Source organism: Ostrinia furnacalis, unplaced genomic scaffold, assembly GCF_004193835.3.
Source record: "Ostrinia furnacalis isolate ACB-3 unplaced genomic scaffold, ASM419383v2 OfSCF1913, whole genome shotgun sequence".
In the NCBI taxonomy this organism is placed as follows: domain Eukaryota; kingdom Metazoa; phylum Arthropoda; class Insecta; order Lepidoptera; family Crambidae; genus Ostrinia; species Ostrinia furnacalis.
The window spans coordinates 399798-423121 of NW_021132152.1; the positions used below are offsets into that span (position 1 = coordinate 399798).

The 23324-nt window shown below is 35.8% G+C and overlaps 1 protein-coding gene across 1 annotated transcript in view; it reads right to left on the bottom strand.

Moving 5' to 3' along the window:
* LOC114354053 (uncharacterized) overlaps positions 1-23324 on the bottom strand; it is a 41044-nt gene that overhangs the window by 1642 nt on the left and 16078 nt on the right. Inside the window, exons 2-6 of the mRNA XM_028306308.1 lie at positions 13648-13871; positions 11014-11167; positions 7193-8473; positions 5103-6286; positions 3181-4147 (exon numbers count right to left, since the gene is read on the bottom strand). Of these exons, the coding sequence (XP_028162109.1) occupies positions 3181-4147; positions 5103-6286; positions 7193-8473; positions 11014-11167; positions 13648-13871 (3810 nt within the window). The remainder of the gene's footprint in view (positions 1-3180; positions 4148-5102; positions 6287-7192; positions 8474-11013; positions 11168-13647; positions 13872-23324) is intronic.

Sequence of the window (23324 nt, forward strand, 5' to 3'; positions counted from 1 at the left end):
TAGGTATTTATACGTTGTAACTACATCATAAATTATCGACAAAAAACTCCCTTCCAGGGTTGTACTTTATGTAGGGCCATACCGTAGAGTGATATTAAGGTTCACACTTGTTAATAGGTATTATTAACTTGATAAAATATTTTTATTTTTATAAACTGCTTACCACTTCTGTTCTTTAAATTCCAAAAATGTTTCGCAACTTAAATAACTAATCCTTGTTGAACTATTTTAGCCAAATCGTGATTAAACAGTGAATTAATTAGTGATACCTTTTCACTTTATTGTAAGTAGGTATGTATGTTTTTAATTATTATTTAATACATAACTTTCTTGCAATATTTATTCATTTTTTTCAGATGCCTGCATCGCCTTATGATTACCAAAGCTGTTGGAGTCTACCCTGGTAAGTTCTATTTTCTTCTCAAATTGCGCTTCAGATATTAACTTTTGATTCAACCTAATTTTACTGTGGTAGAGAAGAGCGAAAATGCAACAATTTACTTAATAATGAAAAGAGGATTCTCTTGGGAAATCCGGGAAGAATTTTAGTTCCAGTTTGTTTTTTACTACATTCTGAAACTGGAAAATTTATGTACCTACATAAAAAATTGTATTGTATTGATTTAATAAGATATTCATACATTGTTCTACACTTTTATGTAATTTGTCAAATGTTTTTGTTATTATGTAATACTTACGTCAATGACTATACATCGATTCAGTTGCATTCTTGCTCTCATAGAGAAGCAGGCTCTATTCACTATTATTATTCACTATTTTTATTGTAATAATATGAACCTGTATCGTTTCATTAGAAAAGATCTTTGATTTAGGATACAGGGTATGATACAAGTTAGGAAGGTAGGAATAGGAATATTATTACAGGGCTGATTTTATCAGATATTGACGTGTTGACTTATTAAACTTCTTATTGAAACTAATTAGCCAAACCGGATTTTGGCTGTGACAAAATCAACCCTTTTTAAAAGTGTTAAATAAAATACACAAACGAATTGAAAATTATTTTATTGTTTGTACTTAAAGTGTTGCTTTTTATTTTCTACTTAAAACTAATTATTATTCATGGTTCAATATTAATTGACGCTTCTCACAAATTTTACTTAGAAATACTGATAATAATCTTACTCTATAAATGTGACACTTTTAACTAAATAAGTTTTATTTTAATACATAAATAAGCTTTTGCCCGCGGCTTCACCCGCGTGAAATGTAGTTTGCCACAGATCGTCATAAAATATAGCCTATATGTTATTCTGGTTAATAAACAAACAATAATACTGTAAAGTTTCATCAAAATCCGTTCAGTAGTATTTGCGTGAAAGAGTAACAAACATTCAGACATCCATACAAACTTTCGCATTTATAATATTATTAGCTTTCCGCCCGCGGCTTCGCCCGCGTGGAATTTTTCGGTTTTTTATACAGGGTGTTTGGCGCATCGTGTGCCAAAATGATCTGGCGTATAGAATGGGTCATTTCCTATATTTTCAGCCCCCATAACACGTTCCATGTCAGGCGGCTACTTTTATATTAAGTTTTTTAGTAATTTCACCAAAATACCCAAATCGCATCATTTAATTTCGATTTAAAAAAAAACTACTAAGCGTAGCCTCAAAGTAAATATTTTGTTTTGACGTGCATTGATATAGGGTTGCATCAAATCTAAATTTACTGGCAAATATCATCTAGTTTTTTTTTTAAGATAAATATTTTTTACCTGTAGGTATTTAACGTGTTATTCACACAAAAAGGGGCTATAAACACAAATTTCGCAAATCAGTCCGAATAGAGTCAATGCACTAATTTAGGGAATTTGTGAAGTTGTTGTTATTATTTAAACAAGATTAGTATACCGTTTGAATGGGGATAGACTAGAGAAGTTTTGATAAAATCCGAAGATCGCTATCTCTTTTAAAAAAAATTTTATAGCCATGTAAACTTAAATGTTCAGTCCATTTTTAACTTTTCGGAAAAGTTCAAAGCTGAATTAAAAAAAAACTAGATGATATTTGCCAGTAAATTTAGATTTGATGCAACCCTATATCAATGCACGTCAAAACAAAATATTTACTTTGAGGCTACGCTTAGTAGTTTTTTTTTAAATCGAAATTAAATGATGCGATTTGGGTATTTTGGTGAAATTACTAAAAAACTTAATATGAAAGTAGCCGCCTGACATGGAACGTGTTATGGGGGGTGAAAATATAGGAAATGACCCATTCTATCCGCCAAATAATTTTGGCACACGATGCGCCAAACACCCTGTATAACCTATGACACTCAGCAATAATGTGGCTTTCTATTGGTGAAAGCATTTTTAAAATCGGTTCAATAGACCCCGAGATTACCCCTTACAATTTAACAAATATACAAACACACAAACTTTACCTCTTTATAATATTAGTATAGACAGATAAGTAGGATAGTAGGAAGGATTTTCTACGTAAGTAATACTTAAAATTTAAATAGCAGCATCTAAACGTACAAATTTAATGACGTATTAAGTTAAATTAACATCCACGAAGTCTATCGTCATAAAATAAGCTGGATGAGCAATGCAAACAATGAAATAAGGAACTACTTAATACTGAATCTAGTAGGATATGGTTAGACATTCAGCAAAACTTATCTACATAATGCTTAAAATCACAGCTTAAAATTTATAGCTGCATCTTGACGTACATAATATGACGTACTTTGTTAAAATATCATCCACGAAGTCTATCGTCATAAGAGGAGCTGGATGAACAATCCAAACAACGATATAAGGAATGATAATGGAGGTGACAATGAAATAGCTGAATTTTGCAGCGCTTGATTATTCAGCAAAATTGTACGACCCTCAACTTCAGGGAAAACGGGACTGTGGTGTCTGATGAAATACTCCGTGCAGTAAAGTTCATTGTAAGGTAGGATTTCTGATGGCAAGTCCTCCAACATTGAATACCCGTCGCCACCTTTCGCGAGGAAACCACTAGTCAAAATTTTGTAAGTCTTATTATTTTCCACATCAAAGTACTCGGGAATGCTGCAAGACCAGCACCTAGCTTTTGCGCTTACGACTCTACGCCCCACTGGTCTATTTAAATCATAAACTACTTTTAGACCAGAAAAGTGGAGGAATTCACCCGGTGGATTAAGAAGATCGTAGTTAGCTACAGAATGCTCAAGCATCTCTAATATAATACTACCATTTACTGTTACTATTGTTAAGTTACCTCCAAAAGGTAAAACTGTTATTAGATCAGCTTTAGATATCTTTGTCTTAGTGTCGACGTGTGCTATAGACGCTCTGATACCTCCACCTTGTATCATAGCGATTGGAACATCAGTCCAGTGGTCTCCTTTGTAACCTTCAGTGTACGTATAGAACATAGCGTCGGCTATTAAATTACCTAAATTGCACTCTTTTAACTGACAACTTAGCCCATCTAACACAACCGTTGTCTCTCCTACAATGTCGTCTGTTAAATTTTTCAGTTCTGCTGTATACCGATTTACAATTTGTAATGTATCCGGATCCTGAGGGATGGTATTATCAAGAAGAATAGGTTGACCATCAGCTTTGACGATCTCTCCTTCTGAATCAAAGGCTAAAAGTAATTTTCCTAAATACTTGGTGTACGCATACGCTTGTACTACTAAAGCAGTTCTACCTGAAGCTTGTCTAACGTATGTGGGATAGGGGCCTTGAATTTCTTCGGCATCTGGGCTAGTGCCATTCCAGAGAAAGGTATTGGTATGTCCACCGATTACTAAGTCAACGCCCTCTACTTGCTTTGCAATTTCAATATCTTTCAGGTATCCAGAGTGGCCTAGTGCTATTATTATTTTAATGCCTTCGTTCTGGAGGTTGGCGACTTCTTTTTTCAATGCAACGATTTCGTCAATGTATTCAACGTCGTTTTCTACTGCTAAAAATTTGGTTTCGGGTGTTAGGTAACCTATGACTCCTATTTTAGTGCCGTCTATGTCAATTGTAATTGTATTTTTCAGATTAGTTTCTCTCTCTAGTTCCGGAACCTTGCTTAGCTCAAGATTGGCAGCTAGCACTGGGCATGTTAGGTTTTCAATGAAGGGGGTGAGGCCGCTGACACCGTTGTCAAACTCATGATTTCCAAGGGACTGAAACAAACAAATTGTTTAGTCGGTATTTACCGACATTATGGTTATTCCTGAAAAGATGTGAAATATTATATCGATAATTTTACGAGTTATAACTTTTGGAGTGTCATTTTCGTTACGGACATGCTTTTCGTGTTAGATTTCAAAGTAGATTTGATATCATGCGCTCGACAATAAATTCATTCACATGCAGAAGTTAATTACAATGCAAGCATTTAGAAAGTACATCATTGTGAAGTGCCGGTTGTATGGATGATATTTGCGAGATTGTGTTAAAAATGTGTGATGGTGAAGCATAAGGTTATAATTTATATGCTTTAAACCTGTGCCGTTTTAAGTATTATCTTTATTATTGATTCCTATGAAATGTTCTACCTATATCTATAAAACACGACTATTCTAATTTTGTTTAAGTTATCTACCTACCTACTTATTCTAAGATTCCTATAACGATAGACTTTATGTTTGATATTTCTAATATTTTTTAAAATAAATTGTAATAATAAAGTATAGGCAAATAGACCTCGATAAATAATAATACTGTATTAATCCCAAGTTGGATATAATGGATTTTAAATATTAGGATTACAATGCATAATACTTTCACAGAATATGTTATTATTTACAATTTATTTAGGTTTTCCTTACATAATCATTTTCACTTAACAAAGGACAACCTCGGTTTAATAAATACATAGTTACTATAATAACCATAAGGTCTACAGACTAAGTTTAATACATTTTACAATAATCTAGTGACTAGTGCTAATACTAAAGTGGCTGCAGATATTGTTGCCATTTTTGCAGAACTATATAAAGGTACTAATTTATCATAATTGTTTATGATTATTCGATTTTCTATGGCTGGAAACACTGGACTAATTTTTTGGATGTAGTATATCGTTGATTCCAATTCGTCGTAGTTTAAGGGAGTAGATGGTAGGCCGGGAAGCATGGAAAATCCATCACCCCCCATCGAAAGAAATGAGGTCATGAGCATTTTGTATGTTTTCGTTCTATTAAGGGAGGAATACGTTGGGACAATGCATAGGCCACAGCGCACAGATGCCCTCAACACCCTTCTTCCCGGCGGCTTTGCAAAATCGTATTCAACTCTTAGGCCAGATAACTGAAGAAATTTTGCCACCGCCCTTTTCGTATTATAGTAAGCTACTGCGTGCTCCAACATTTTCCAGACAGTTTCACCTTGAACGGTTACCACAGACATACTCCCATCAAATGGCATCACAGTCAATAGGTCACCCTTCGTTACATTGGCTGGCATATCCATGTGAACTACAGAAGCTCTGATCCCACCCCCTTGTATCACTGCGATCGGTGCATCTGACCACCCATATCCAGTATATTCAGAAGCATACTTGTATATCATTGCGTCGGCTATCAAATTCCCCATATTACATTCTCGTAAACGACATGAGTTGCCATCTAGTACCACTGAAGTTGTTCCTACAACTAATTCAGTTACTTTCTTTACTTCGCCGCTGTAGCGGTTGACGATTGCCAATACGTCTGGGTCCTGTGGCACGGTTTTGTCTAACAATATTGGGTTTCCATTTAAACTGACGACTTCCCCGTCAGTATTGAAAACTAGGTGTAACTTTCCCAGATATTTTGTGTAAGCATAGGCTTGAACTGCGGGTACCCGTCTTCCTGACGCTTGTTTCACTATCATTGGGTAGGGACCTTCAGGTTTTTCAATGTCGGGACTTGTTCCATTCCATAGGAATGTGTTAGTGTGCCCGCCGATAACTAAATCAATATCTTCGACTTCTCTGGCAATTTCTAGATCCTTAGTAAAACCGGAATGTCCAAGTGCTATTAATATTTTGATTCCTTGTTGCTTCAAGTTTTTCACTTCTTCTTTTATGGCCTGTACTTCTTCGATGTAGTCCACATCGTTTCTTACAGCCAGTACTTTGGTGTCAGGTGTGAGGTATCCGATGACGCCCACTTTGGTCCCGTTTACGTCAAAAATGACTGATTTCATGAGGTTTGGCTCGGCTTCTAGTTCAGGGACTTTGTTGAGAACTAGGTTGGCAGCGAGGACAGGGCACGTCAAGTTCTCGATGAAAGGCGTCAAGCCCGACACGCCATTATCTAATTCGTGATTGCCCAAAGACTGAAACAAATAAACGCGAATAAATAAGATATTGTATTCAAAAGATACTTCAAGTAAATAAATGGAAGGAAAATATGTAACCATGCAACTGAATAACCACTGCTATTAAACTAAATAAAATACAAATAATTTACTTATTACAATAAACATTAAGTTAATGAGGCCATCACCAAACATGAATGATTTTTTATTTAATGTGTTACATCGAAAGAAAGTAAGGATATGTGTGTGTTTTTGATGCACTTGGAGGATAGGAAAATTATTTAAATGTAAAGTCACGTTAAAAAAGATAAATATAATATTCCAATTTACTTGGAATATTATATTTATCTTTTTTAACGTGACTTATTGCTTGCATGCTTTAATGATTGTTGTCCTTCATAAATAAAAAAACATACCTATGTACATATTTATGTCACCTGAAGAAATTGCACTTTCACGTTTTTACGGTTTTTAATGCACTTTACTATTACATAATTATTACGTACTTACGTACGAGTATTTAAATTGTTAAATATATTGTTCACGAATAAATCTGTTCAATATTTACAACTAATGAAGAAAAAGAAAGAACGTTTTGTTTTATCTCTCTTCATGTCACCTTTAAGGGCTACTCACGTAGAAACGGTATGAAAAAAACAACAATACAATTAATATTTTTTTATATAAAAGGTAAAAAATTATAAATCAACCAAAATAGTATTTAAACATGGGAATTGACGTTAGCAGTAGTACAGTAATACTTGAAGTAGTTATGGTTGCCGAGTCAGACTCTGGGTCAATAGTTGTGGACTCTGGAGTAGGCTCAGTTGTAGGCTCTGGTGTGGACTCTGGAGTAGGCTCAGTTGTAGGCTCTGATGTGGACTCTGGAGTAGGGTCTTCAAAATCATCTTGACCGGCCAACACGATGCGTTCAGCCACATCAGGGTACACTGGGGACCGCAAACTTATGAATTCAGCAAGACAAGTCACTTCATCATACTCCAATTCTTCTACTGGTAAACCAACCAGCATTGTATAACCAAACTGACCGTTTGCCAATGCCGCTGGCATCAGTACTTTGTATGTTCTCCAATCATCGATGACGTAGGATTCCGGAACAAAACATGACCAACACCGAGCCACTGCATTGACTAATCTAGAGCCTGGCTCTTTGCTGATATCGTAAACTGCCCTTATCCCCGAAAACTGGAGCAATTGACCGGTAGGGTTTGAAATACTGTAGTTAGCTACAGAATGTTCTAGCACTTGGTTAAGGATTGCTCCCGTCATCGTTACAGCAACTATGTTACTTTGTAACGGCAGTGCTGACAATAAATCGCCCCTTGTCACTGGTGCAGGACGATTGCTGGGCGCAATGGATCCAAATATGGCACCACCATGAACGAAAGCAATGGCAGCATCAGTCCAGGTCTCTCCTTCGTATCTGATTGCGTAGTAATACATTATGGCATCGGCAATCAAATTTCCAAGGTTACATTCGGCAGTCTTGCAGGACTCACCATCGAGGACTACGGCAGTTTGCCCTACAACTTCTTCTGAAAATGTGGTCAATTCTTCATGGTATTTTGATACTAGTTCAAGCCCCTTCGCGTCTTGCGCTACGGAAGTGTCGAGTAAAACTGGATCTGCGGTATAATCAACAAGTTCTCCATCAGAGTCAAATTTGATGTCCGCCCTACCGAGATACTTGTCATAGGATTGAGATTGAAGTATCAGTACTCGTTTTCCTGACTCCTGAACAATGACTATAGGTTCTTCAAGTGGTGTTTCTGTACCTACATTATTTCCATTCCAATAATACGTATTTTCATTACCACTAATAATTAGGTCAATGCCTTCAACTTCTTTAGCTATTTCAATGTTTTTCTCCACGCTAGCGTGACCTATTGCAATAATAATGTTGACGCCTTGTTCTTGAAGCCTCTTAGCTTCTTCAGATAAGGCGATGACCTCGTCAACGTATTCAATGTTAATTGTTCCATCCAAAACATTATTTTCAGGTGTTAAGAATCCGAGTAGACCGACCATTCTTCCTTGGATGTTGAAAATTAGGGATTTTTGTATGTTCTTGTTGTCTTTCTCATTGCTAAGGATAACATTAGAGGCCAATATAGGAGAATTGATGTTATTTAAGAACGGAGATGGTTCGTTAGGTCCAGTGTTCAGGTCATTGTTGCCGAGAGACTGAAAAAGAAACATAAATTGTTAGTTATTAATGGGGCTATGGTATTTCTTTTTCATCATAATAATAAAGGTTAGTAAGTGTTAGTAAACTGTCTTTCGACATCTGGTACCTAATCGTGGAATTTTTAAGGAAAGAAAAATATGCGTATCTTTTACAAAAGTTGTTAGGAGAAGAAACAATAAATTATATTTTTATTAAAATAAACATGACGTTCATTTTACTACACTAAATTAAAATACCAAAACCAAAAACGCACCTTAACCAAAAGCAGTATGGTTCATCACAGCCAAACCACATGAATAAATAAAATAAAATAAACAGAATAACATAATAAAATTATGGTTTAGTGTTAGTGTTAATAGTTTAGTTAATATTCTTAAACATATGTTAGGTATATTGTTAGTGAATTAGTTAGTTGATAATATTCTGAATTAACTTACTTTTTGTATAGGAACACAAGTCTTCGTAAAATCACTTATCAACATCTTGGATAACATTAAAACATGGTTGTGTTTTTTCCATTGACTGATAATTTAACTATTATTTACCCGCGATGTTTACGTAAATCTTAATTCTTATCAGAGTTTTGGATATTCCGTATTCTGTGGAAGTTGATACATTTTGGGGAAAATTTTGACATTATTATTTATCTTAATAGTTTACCTATAAAATATTTTGCAACGGATGTTTCAATTGTTCTGTAAACGTGTGATTTGATAGTTTGCATGCATACGTGATTATGTCAAATAGAGTAAATATAACTGAGCTATGATAAGACCGTTGTGTACGTTTCGTAGTTTGTGTCTCTTACGCCCGTATTCACAAACATTACTATGAGGTGTCACAGTGCGCGTGGATGCACAGGGTGACACACGAACCAATCACAAGGCTCTATTCAACGCCATGCGTTCGATTTGCTGCTTCACTTAAGCAAGCATCGTTTGTGAATACGGCTATTAATATGAGTGTGTGTATAGTGAATTCTTGAACCTAATTCTCTTTACAAGGTTGTATGTGGTTTTCCTCTATGGATGAGGTTGATGTCAGTATGAACATGGATAACACAAATATCCCACACTTTGAAATCACGTAACACGGCAAGCACATTCGTAACGACACATAGGCAGTTGCTTTGGGTAGGCTAACATTGGGCTACTTATTGCCTCTCTTCAAACTGAGAGTAGGGATGTTTCCTGGGTAAAAAAAAAGGTTTTAACATCAGTTAACTTATCAAAAAATACTCGACGCGCATATTCACTTTTTCAAACTATTGAAAATTGAAAGAGATAAAGCGTGCCAAAGTTCAAAAGAAGAGACCCGCGACGTCAAGAAGTGTTTAAAAGTGTAGCACTTTGTGACGTCACGCGGAACTTAACGCAAATAACAAAATATAGGTGTCCAATATTTTTTGATAATAATATAATTGATATTCTAAAAGTTTTTTTTCAGGAAACTAGCCTATTCTCTTTGGGATTATTTATCTTTGATTAGACAGCCCTCCGTTTGAAAAGGTATCGCAGTTTTAAATTAGCCCAATCGATAGCCGACTACGGACATTTACCTGAGAGCGGACTACACCTATTATTAAACAACAATATTTTTACACAAAATGTCTCTAACACAACGGGGCAATTGAGTTTGACTGAGCGAGGAACCTTGCCAAATTGTGATTGAGGTCAATGTTCGTGATAATTAGTTTTTTTTAGATAAAGGAATGATAAAAATCAGTCTCTTAAAAAATCGTGGGCGAATTTTAGTCCCATTTGCTTGTATAAGTACTCATCATCACGTCAACTATGCATCTGTAACGAGAACTGAATTGTTTTTGCTTCACTGAAATTCAGATTAAAAATGCTCGATTTAATTTACTCGGAACTCTTAATAACGTAGGTACCTACTATTTGGAATCGTGGAAGTATCCTTCAAACGGTTATCGATTTATTGATTGTTGCTTATTACTTATTTTTGCTCGCTCAGTCTTGTTACCTTGTACTCGAATAGCTTATGTAGGCTGTATCAATTTTGAGCAAAGAGTATCTTTAATTAAGGAGTTAATGATTCTGGTGTACAGCCTACGTGCGCGCAGCATGTCATATTTTATACCTTAATTAACAAATTAAATTGCATAAAAATATAACGTTGCATTCACATCACGTCACATTCATGTCTGCTGTTTTCCCTAGGCTTAAATGTTTTATCTGTTTCCATGAAAATTGTAATCTACATAACAGCAATAATTCAGCCTGAAAACAGTGTTTCAGTGAAAATCGACTGAAGTTATATTCCGTCGCGTTTCTCTATCATCATGACATCTCGAAACTAATATTTTAAGATGTGAATTTTATTATTAACTTCACTCAAGCGAGCTCACAAGGACAATATGAGAATATGTACAAAATTGACGATACAAACGGTTGGACGGCACAAAATTGGGAGGGGTTCACACCACAAACTGTTTGCATCACAGCACTAATGGTATTTATGACTTGACATGACGACTCGCCTTACACCACAACATTCATCAAAAGTTGGCACTCACCACAGCGTCAGGTTGCAGAGCGTTGATGAACTCGGCAGCAATCTTCCACTTGTAGATGGTGAACCAGGCAGTTCCCGTGTAGGTGTCTCCAGCGTTCAAGTACAGAACTGGTGGACCTTGGCCTGACGCTGCTGCTTCTCTCGCCTGCTTTACCCTGGAATGAGATTGGTGCTGGTTAGCTTTTCGTTCGTTCGTTTCAGCCGAATGACGTCCACTGCTGGACGAAGGCCTCCCCCAAGAATTTCCACAAAGACCGGTCCTGCGCCGCCCGCATCCAGGCACCTCCAGCGATCTTCACCAGATCGTCGGTCTACCCAGTGGGATGCCTGACCACACTACGTCTTCCGGCTCGTGGTCGTTTCCCTGCGCGATCGAATCAGAAATGAGGAGATCCGCTGGAGAACTAAAGTGACTGACAGAGTCCACAGAGCTGATGGCCGCTGGGGTAGAAAAGTTCTGGTTAGCTTTTAGGGTAAGGTATACAATGCGATTATGAACTGCTTTTGATTTATATCTGGGGGAAGTCTACATATTAATACTACTGCTACGGATCGAGATTCTCGGGTCCTCAGGTGGATCACCCGCTGGTGATATTGGTTGGCCCTCGTAGTACCAGTTTAACTTAGTTTAGGACCTGAGGGCGCTGTGTAATATTTACGAACAAAATGAACATGAAAAGCGACAATGAGCAGGTCACCCAGAACTTAGTATCGAAGGTAGTAGGAAGATTTTGAAGACCATGCTACTCTAATGTGAATTGATACGATCATCTGCTCGATGGACGGACGACTTTATTTAGGTAACGAGAGGAGTCATTGCATGCATGCTTCAGGAGGTCTAACCATATTACTGTAATTTGGTATGAATTTGTATGTAGGTAATGCACCTCCGGTGGTAGTGAGAACTCTTTCGAACATGATACCGATGAGCGTTGATGTGTCGTGCAACACTGTCATCAGACACCAATATGGTTAGTAATTTAAGTTGGTTATCAAGCGAACTACACTGGTTTAAGTAAAGAAATTCTTAATTGAAGTTATTGGTCGTAAAATATGATTTCCTTTCAACAGCCTAAAAATAAATCTAGGGTAGTTTCCCAGGTAAAAAAGACCTGATTTTTATCTCGAACATTCAATATCCGGCGCTGCCACTCCGTTTCTAAGATTTCCATGAATAAGGAAATTGAATAACAGTAAATGCATAAAGATTCTCGACGTAAAAATACATATTAAAAAGGTCAATTATGTAGAAAATGTGATTTCTTTGCGTATCATATTTTAAATGTAATGCAAAGGTAAGAAAAAGCTGAGTGAGAAAACGGGTTTGGTACCTAATTATAGTTTTATTTTACAAAAAGTTTTAGAAATAAATAATTAATTACCAAACTGTGTTCCAATCCAAACATGGCTTGAGTTGTTTAGCGTCAAGCCAATTAAGGTAGCGAATTCGATCCTATTTCTAGATCAGGTTTAACTAATTTAAATATTGACACCAAATAGTCGACGCGACTAGTTTTAGATTTTAATGAGGTCAGCTGGTCATTTATTTAATCCAAATGTCAATTGGATAAAACATCAGGTAAATAAGTACTTTACGTGGTTTATTTTCTCTTTCGCAAATGCTACGAGAACTTTCGTGTTTTAATTACGTATTTGAGCTAAGGTAATTAACGGTTATTTACGTAGGTATTGGGAATTGCGTCAGATTATCGTTTTCTAAAAAAGACAAGATTAAAATAATATGACATTTACATGTACCTACTCGTAAAAGTTGACTGCCTTCTATGGGATTTGAATCCTTAAAAGTATTTCCTTCCTCCTTACGCCTACGCACTATTTACGATACGACGACAACAATAACAACACATTGTTTACGAAAACGCTGTAAATGTAAAACGCTTGGCAAATATTTCAGCTAAGTACGCTATATTTGTGTTCCAAATATCTGAAGGAATGCCATGTCCGAGCGCCTTACGGTTACGCTTCTATCCGGAAAATTGTATCGACATCCAGTAAAATAACCATAAACGTGTGCACTATTTACTGAATGTGGTGTGTCGATCAATATCACCCAATGACGCATGTGACCTAGATCACAAAAAACAGAATTTCACGTTAATAACAGCTCGACCAAACCCATTACTGGGCGAGCTATAAGGTCTGAAAAATAAGAGAGGATTTACTGAACGCGCCGGGTATTTTTAAATAACTAGTTTACAAACACTTGCAGCGTACTTTAAAGCTTTAACAGTTATTTTGTAGCCGATTTTCCAGGTATATTTAACCATTTCTACCTAGCCTTGCTTTTGACTCGAATTCGAAGAATTCATTATATGAAAAATACAATTCGTTTACAAGTATCTCGTTAGTTTATAATTTTACATTTACATTGTTTGCATTTTGTGCTCTGTTAGCATTTTGGTTGCATAATCTTTGGGTTAATGGTTAATTTAAGCCCGCAATGTCCGTGCAAAACTGGGAACAAAAAGTTCACTATGGTGGTTTTTCATTCATCGTAGAATCCTCCAATTTAATTTTCACCTTGCTACCTCCTCGAAGATTCTTTCTCCCCCAATTGATCTCAGGGTATCTTAGACCACTTTGGGTAGCACTGCCTAATAAGCCAGCTACTTACACGTAAGCGACCCTCGGGAAGCCGCCATAGCACTTGCCCGCCTCCCTGTCTTTAGCAGTACAGGTGCCACTGAGCTGGCTGGTCTGCTCGAACCGTGCATGCATGTCATTGTTGTGGAGAATGAGCAGCTCGAAGTTGTCTCCTTTCGCGCTGGGTGACTGGACCACGCTGCTTGACGACAGCGCCACCACGACCAAGAGGGCCGTTATTTGGGTTATGGTGTTCTGGAAAGAGAAATATCATTGTTACAAGTTGGTACACTCAACAGCGTTTCAGACTAATAGATTAGCATTTGCCCGCAGCATCGCCTAGGCGAATTTCGGTTATTTTAGATATATTTTTTTTATGTTCCCTGGTTGTTCCTGGTATGTAGTTTTTTTCCTACCTAGGCTACTATCTCTACTACTTATTCCTTACCTAAATCAGTCGAATGGTTTAAGCGTGCTCGTTTTATTTACTAAGTCTTTATAATAAAGTCAAACTATACTAGCACCTATTAGATCCATTATTTAGTTTTTTATGCCATATTTTTCTTTCCATACATTAATTTTATTACAGGAAAAAAAAAATGGATGTAGGTACCCTATAAATGTAGCGCTGAAATATCGAAAACCCAATAATCAAACAGGATGGAATTGGAAAGCTCAATTAATTAATTCTGGTAAATGTGATTTCCGAGTATGCATGATAGGTAGTGATATTTACGTACCTACATGTGATTTAAATCAGTTTTGACGATGATGGAAAATACGTTGACTGACTAATTAAACCGTGAATAATTATTATCATTTGTCCATTACAATATTATCCTCTAACAAAGCAGAGGATGCAGAAACAAAAAACGACAGTTAATTTTCTCTTTGTGTTGACCGGCATGGGGCGCATATTTGCGAACCAGTGTATTGAGACGAAAGGAAGTAAGAAGAAGGAAGTGAAATGGAAGCGTAATGCCTATTTCTATGTTCACGGCATTGCCTTTGTTTTCTTTTCTATTACGAGTATACATATATAAATACTAAAATGTTACCTTCAATAGTAAGGGTTCGGCTATATGTGCTAGTTATCAAACAATTAAATAATTCAACACCCATTCAAACAATGAACTCTTCACCTCGCCAGTAAAGTTTGAAGGTTTTTTTAATTTGATTTTGGCCAGTTTTATCAATAGTTATTACCTATTTTTAGTTGTGCAAATAATAAACTACTCTATTAGCACAGAATAATAATAACGTACTCTATTAGTCCTAAATAAGTCCTTGACATTTTAATGTTAAAGATATTCTAGATTTTTATTAAATACGAGTACAAAGATTTATGACGATTACGATGTATTATAGTTTTTTTGCGGTTTGGCGTGTATTAATTAGAATATTATGAATGAAATTAGAATTTTACCCGTATTAATTTTAATTTGAATAGAAACCATTTTCCTTATATGAATTTCCATTTCTGTACATACTTTGATTAAGTTCAAAAGTCACAATAATTACAGTATCTTTTACAATTCGATAAAAATAAACTCCACAGGTTTTCAAGATTGAAAAGTTCTACCGTTTGTGTTATTGACGTAACCGCATATAGGTTCTTAAAGCTAGAGTCAAACTAAAGTCGTAAACATGTGCAATTCTATGTTAATAAGATTCACATCGCACATAAATGACGTCATTTTTATGTTCTCTTATCTAAGATCTATAGTAATGATGTTCCACGTATTTATCTAGGCAGTGCAATCAGTCATCATGATAGAGCAAAAAAGTACATAATGTTAGTAAGTACATAATGTATTGTTAGATGCATAAATGCAACGTAAATTAATGATAGGCTTACCATTCAGAGTTAAGTATAAATTAAAAAGTATGCAATATTTTCGACCTTCCGTGATAGGTATACATACATAGTTCGGGACCTTCTTTGTCTAATAATATGTACTCTCTTTATTTTTAACGACCCTGTCATGATGGCTGACTGGAAGGTATCTCTTTATAGAGATATGTTGGGGGAGGCTTATGTTCAGCAGTGGAAGTCCTATGACTGAGATGATGATGATGATGATGATGAGAGATAAGTTTACAGCAGAGCCTAATCATTTCTTGATTCACTCTATGATAGAGTTAAGTTAGAGACAAGGCACTGTTAAATGTAGTAATACTAGTAATATCTTTAGGTTTATGTACAGAACTTGCATTGTAAAAGCTAGAAACTTGAAATAAGCATCAACTTATGTAATTTTTTTGGTATCTATTTGGCACTAAGCCTGCGAAGTGCCTGCTGACTCTGACGTGTGTCTTTGCATTAACGTAATAACTTAACTAATACGACTTTGACGGTCGTCTGGTGTAGCGATTTAAAGCTGTTTATTTATTGATTATTTGTATTTATATCATCGCCCACTGCTTTAATTTGTAAGATTTTGAAAGATATAAGTCGTTTACGCGTGGGTAGTTGAAAATTTCCATCCACGAGTATCGCCTACTCAGACTGTTTTCGTTGTCTTCAATATCAATTGATCGAACGTAGTTACGAATCAATTAGCGAAATTAAATGTCTCAGGTTGCAGTCTGGAATTAATTTGGTTTGAAGATAGTTGAGGACACTTAATAGTCTTGTTTGAATAGTGAAAATATCATCCGACCAATTAATCGAAGGTATTTTGAAATTGATAGCTTTACATGGCGTACCTGCTTAAAGTTTGGAAAGACCTAGAAAAGCAAAATTAAGCTTATCATAGCCACATATTTTAGGTGGTAATATATTTTTAGTATTATTTAGACGAGTACTACGAAAACGAGTAGAGTAGATTCTAGGCCACGTTCATGGAAGCTCTATGACATTTTTTGCGTTGTTACTTAATAGCTAAACAATATATTTAACAAGTTTTAATGTCCTTTCATAAACGGACCTTGATGAACTTCAGTGGAAGTTTTATGTTTGTGCAGTTAAAGTAATTACTGTATCAAATTCACTTCCAATTTTTCGCATTCGATTTGCTATTGTTAGTTACATAATTATGTACCTAATTTGATCATTCATGTTATTATTTACTAGCTTTCCGCCCGCAGCTTCGCCCGCGTGGAATTTTTCGGTTATATGACCTACTAGCTTTCTTTGTGGAATTTTGTCTGTTACAGAAAAACTTTATCGCGCGCGTCCCTGTTTCAAAAACCGGGATAAAAGCTATCCTATGTTCTTTCCCGGGACTCAAACTATCTCTATGCCAAATTTTATCAAAATCGGTTGCGAGGTTTAAGCGGGAAAGCGTAACAGACAGACAGACAGACAGACAGACAGACAGACAGACAGACAGAGTTACTTTCGCATTTATAATATTAGTTGGGATTAGTTGGGATGACACTCAGCAATAATGTGGCTTTCTATTGGTGAAAGAATTTTTAAAATCGGTTCAGTAGATCCCGAGATTACCCCTTACAATTTAACAAATAATATGTACAAACATACAAACTTTACCTCTTTATAATACCTATAGATTTCTGGAGTATGTCATTATTTTTCCTATTTGTAGGTTTTTTTTAATAAAAACAAAATAAATACAATTTCATCTTAAATTAGGTAGGCTTAGTGATAAGTGACTAGCAAGAAAACATAATAATCCTCATCGGTAAAAAATATCGTTATAATAACAGCTATTTTTGTTAACTTTTCCTTATTTTGTTTTGTATATTAAAAAAACAACAACATCAATTTATCTTGTTAGATATCATGTACCAGTAACAATCCTACTAATTTTATAAATGTGAAAGTTTGTATGGATGTCTGGATGTTTGTTACTCTTTCACGCAAAAACTACTGAACGGATTTTCATAAAACTTTACAGTATTATTCTTTATAACCCAGAATAACACATAGGCTATAATTTATGACGATATGTGACAAACTAAATTTCACGCGGGTGAAGCCGCGGGCAAAAGATAATAAGAAATAAATCGGAGTCAATATTATTTTTCTAGTTGGTAGAGATGTTCTCTATGAAGCGAATGGCAGTATAATCTCACTAATTGAATAGAAAAGGCACGTTTATAAGAGCTTTCCTGCTAATTAGATGCACTCTATAAAAGAGCAAACAAGTGGGCAGAGTTCTACATTGAGACTTGAGGATTATGTGAATATAATTTGTATTTGCAGTTTTTATTATTCTCTTGTATTGCATACCTAGTTGACTGTAAGGTTGATTTCAAATTTTGCATGGGGGTTCCTTTTAGAACGTAGGTGCTCACTAAGACGGAATTGTGCAAAATTCAACTTATAAGGGGGTAAAACGAGATCCACGCATACGAAGTCGCGGGCGGCCGCTAGTATATTATACGTACGACAACAACTCAAACTGTAACAATATGTCAAATATGAAATATTATGCAATGGTTTTTAGTCTTATAGAAGTGTAGTAGTTTTAAAAGTCGACATGCGTACCTACGAGTATGTGTATTCCTTCATGCAAATTTTAATAACTTGAGTACGTAAATAAACAGACTAGCGTACATAATCGTGTACTGTAAACGTATGTCGAGATGAACGGCCCAGCTTAGATCGATGCATCTTACAGCCCGGGTGACCTAGATAGACCTAGAGAAACCTAGAGTTGTTCCCGGGGTGCCTTCTCAGAACTCTGGTCTCTGGACATTAGCTGGCTTCGGAGAATCCTAATTTATTACCAGCTAGTCCATATTTCTGAGAGGGTTTCTAATCCGGTAACTTAATTGGACTTTCCTTTAGTTTGTGTTAAGAATATTCAAGTCCGGTTACTGCAATATTGTTTAGGTTTTAGTAGTAATTTAAAGTTCTTTGTGAATAAACTGTAAATGGGAATAAATATAGGATAGTCCGTATATTCCTATCTCTCCAGCTGCAATCCTGTAAAGCCAGGATTTAAACTTAAGACAATGTTAGTCTTCATTGGGCTTACTATCTTATGCGTACATAATAAGTGTCTATAAAAGATTTTTAAATTATTTGTAAAATCGCCGAATTGAATATAAATCTTTCTGAATTTGAACTATTATGTAGTAGTTCGATATAATTTTAATACCGCGTTCGTACTGTAATAAAATATTGAAAGCGTCGTTATTAGATGACTTGCATAAAAGCACGTTATTTTTAAAATCACTTTATACCAGCAAAATGGAAACAAAGTGCTTATTTCCTGCGGCACTTTACACAGTGATAGCAGAGTGTAGAGTAGGCTAGGTTCGTACCAGATTAGAATACAAGTACCTAATAAAACGATTTTATATCTTTTCGTAGAATAGAACAATAAAAATATAAAAGGAAACAAAAAAATAATAAGATGAAATAATGAAGAAATTAAGAAGATAGCTGGCAACATTGAGTTATTATGTACTACGTCCTAATATTACTGCAATGGCTGGCATCGGCTGAATGAAAATAGCTAAAGATTGAGCTTTATGGTGCTCCTGTGGCTAAGGTCCAGTAGTATGCCATAGGATGACATGAGAAATGATATGAGCTTTCGCCACATAGCGAAATTAGCTTCGTTATCGCTATTTACGCCATTTAACGGTATGTAGTGTTTTGTTCTCGTTTCAACCAAATGTCGTGCAACATACGGTTCAACATTGACCGATCCTGCTCCCCGCGACCTTCACCAGATCGTCGATACACCAAGTGGGAGGCTTGCCCACACTTGTAGACACGTCTTTTGATCCAGATCATCGATCCACCGAGTGGGAGGCCTGCCTACACTTCGTTTTCCAGTCCGTGGTTGTCACTCGAGAACTTTTCTTTGTACTAAAATGTATCTTGACGTCGGATTTAGCGAAGTGAATTTCAATTTTAGAGTAAAGATAAATAAATAAAGTCTTCAGACACCAATTGTGAAATCGTGAGTATGTAACAAAGTTTAGAGCTTCCATATTTCCCAGCGAATTCGCATACGAGTAATTTTTTTTTTTTTTTATTTTTTTTTTTATGCTAGACAAGGCAGGTATTTGACCGCAATCGCACCTGGTGTTAAGTGAGATGCAGTCTAGGAAAATTACAAACATGGAGCAGTTAAATGTTCGTGTCAAAGTTTAAATCATACTACGAGGTTGCACTTTCCAGTACGCTTTGGATGGACTAAAGCAAGTTTCTCGAAAAAGTAATTTCATTTTGTTCCGAGACTGCTGCACTGCACTATTTGAATTTTATTGTCAGTTTTCAGAATTTTAGATATTAGAAATATCTAGCCTCTATGGTCTAGTTGCAGAGTCTAGGTCCTGGGTTCAATTCCCTGTGGGGCCAAAATTATTTTCTCTATTTGGTTCGCGGTAAGGCTGGTTTTTAATCAGCCCAGAAAGCTACCACCACCTAGGTCTTTCGCCATAAGAATTATTGTTAAGAGGATTGTTACAAAAGTTCGCTCTGGCTGAGGATTCCAAGTGAGGTTGGCTTTCATCTGCGGCCTGACCGTCACTTTCCATCAAGACAAGCTCAAGAGTTTCCCCATCTTTAGTAAAAGAAAGAATTGTTTTAGGTATAGGATAATGCATGCTTATCTGGACTACGATAGTGTAAATAGTTTTCTAAGTACCACACGTTTTAAACTACCCAATCGGTAGCTGCGGCCATTCTATGCCTTTTTCTGTTGTGTCTAAGCTGTAAGTACACAAAAACAGAAAATACGAGAAAATAATTTCAATGTAAAATGTGTTTGTTTGAAAAATGGAAATGCAGAACGACACTGCAGACTTTGAGAGAAAAGTCCGTCAAGCACGTGTTGGTTCACGCGCTGGGTTCCATAGCTGCCCTAAAATATTTATAAATATACCTGCATGTCTTTAGGTAAGTAAGTATTATAAAGATTACAAAGAGTTATCTAACAACTAAGGTTAACAAAATAATATTAAAAAGTAAAAACTTTTCTCCACATAAATGTACCACAAATAAGAAGAAACCCTTACTAGGTACTACGAAATAAAGAAAATAAACAATAAAATAAAAAATGTAGAGTTTCTCACTCGTGCTTCTTATAATGAGAATATTGTATTTGCTAAAGAGTTGCGTCATTATGCGTACTTTCTTCATAATCTTACATGTATGTTTGTGGATATTATCCAGAGATTAAAAGTTCTTGTTTTAATCCAGGGGATCTATTTGTTCTACTGAGATTTGTTCAAATTCATTTGACCCTGGATGGAAAACAATTGAAATCGGTCCGCGCGAATTTTCCAGATGTTAAAAAATGCTATCGCGCTAAGTTTATTAATATTTGCGGGTTTTTTTTAATTAATTTCTCTATTTGAAAATAAGGCAAACAGGCAAAGGTCATAAACCATACTGCCTCATAATACAAGGGAAAACTATAAGTGATCTTACTCGATTATTCCTAAACTGTTCAAGATATCGAAAAACTGATAATTACTGATAATGAAAATACTTAAGGAGCTCTTTAAAACGGTATCCATAATAGGTCACAGAATAAACTGCATCTATCTGAAGTGTATCAGTGTTTCCACCAGTAATGTTATTTGCTATTAATGAAAAAAATATACAAAATATCTCATTCCAAAAATTGCGCTAACTTGACCACTTTTGTCGGCTAGATCAGTATCATCATCATCATCGATATCATCTATGGCTAATCTTACAGATTACCCAGATTGTGATCTCACTGAATTGGGGGCGATATGTGGGGCAATCTAGACAATTAATTTGTATGCGATAATACAATATAAACATAGCAATTAGTGGCAGCATCGCTTTGTGTATTATGTCGCAAATCGATGGCACTCGACCGCAGCCCTCTGTGATTTGCATTAACTCCACCGCAAACGATGTGATTACCTGTGGATCAATGTTGGGACTTCCAATTACATTGTTTATATGATATGTTGACTTAAAGCTTGCATGCATGGATTGAAAGTTTTTATTAGCTTTGGTTTTAATGATATTGGCATAGTTTTAATACTTGTCACGTCGGGTATAACTATTACCTAACTAATGCATGAGTTTTAACTTTTAAATAGATGGCTCAGATAAATGGGACTTTAGAGTTTGGTAAAAATGTGGAACGCTTCCCTTATTTGCTTGTCTAACTAATGTAATAAGTAGATTCATCTATTCAACTTTTAATGAGCTAAAAATCCAACTTTTTTAATTATTTCAATTTCGAGGACCTCTTGGCAATTTTATAAAGATCTACGAGTAGGTATATTGTGCAAATGACTATTGTACTTTTCTTGGAGCTGACACAGCTATCATCAGTAGTACTATCAGCAAAAAGATCTAATAAAGTATGAAATATCTGCTTTTAATGCTGGCTGTACCTATCAACAGCTGGAGTGACAGTTCCGTTTGTTGATGACAGCTACACCGAAAGCCACACGTCCGCTTTGGAGGCTCGTGAGCAGCATTGTCGATTGCACACGTGATATGGAATATACAGGCTGTTTCTACTTAGGTATAGTCGGCGTCAAATAGTTCTTGACATCTAAAGCGTCCTTAAAATTTGTAGCACCTCTTTATTACAATTGGAATTAGTGTTGTCAACTTTTTGGCCACTTTGGGTGTCACGAACTATTTGACGCTGACTGTACACTTGTGCAGTCGACAACAGAGATGATACTCGTAAGAATCTACTCAAGGATTGAATTATCTCAGTATCCCTAACATTCAATGATAGGTTTGCTTAAATCATTAGGTGCATAGCATAGACTGTTCGATGACATTTTTTTTTACCAGCTGTATTTAGGACGTGCCCTTAAAAAGGCACGTACTAATAAAGAATGTGAATTTGAGCTTTATTTGTTAGAAACATTCCTAGTTCTATTGCCGCGGACTACTTTCGTTGCTAATTAATACATTGTGTGTAGCTTGATTTGCCGTCATGTGTACAAGTATTTAGTTCAGTATTTGAAGTAGTGTACCTGTATTTTCTGACTGTTGACTGTACTGTACTTTCTTCGTAATGTCACCACAGGAGGTGACTTACAATGTTTAGTTAGTTAAACAACTCAAATTATCGCTCTACACAAATTGGGGTGTTTGTTTAATCTGTTATCTAATCGTTATAATCCCCTTTTTTCCGGTGACTATAGTGTGACGGAGAATAATAGAGGCACTACGAAATTCGATTTAGACTCGAAATTATTCAGCTCTTTCTCTCTTGCTTTAACATCCTGGGGGACTGACCGGAATGAGAGAGAAAAAAGTCCGCAAACTATTATCATTACTTTAATTCTGAGATTAAACGGCCACTACAGATACAGAGACGTAAAAAACGCAATAAAAACCGACTATTTATGTCGCTTTGTAATAATGAAGAGACACGTACCATTATAGGTATAGTTCTTGCTACTCACGAAGGCGAGTGAGCTTTACTTGTGTGTGTACGTGTACATGCACATAACGATAGTGTAATGACTGTCAAAACTTTTGAAAAACGAACAGTAGCGCCACCACACATGTGACGTCGAGAATTGCAAAAACTTATACTCGTATGTTACCATTTTCTCAAATCACGTCATGTTTCTAATGATACGTTCACATTCATACGAGGTCTGCATGAAAATACTTATTTGCAAAGCATCTGTGACTCTCCAAACACACATTAATAGTTAAAACAAAATAGGAATTTTTGAATAGAGAAGCTAGGTTAAAAACCATTACTTAGCTCCAACTACGTCAGGTAATAATGTAAATGTACCTTAACTCGTGACTCCCGA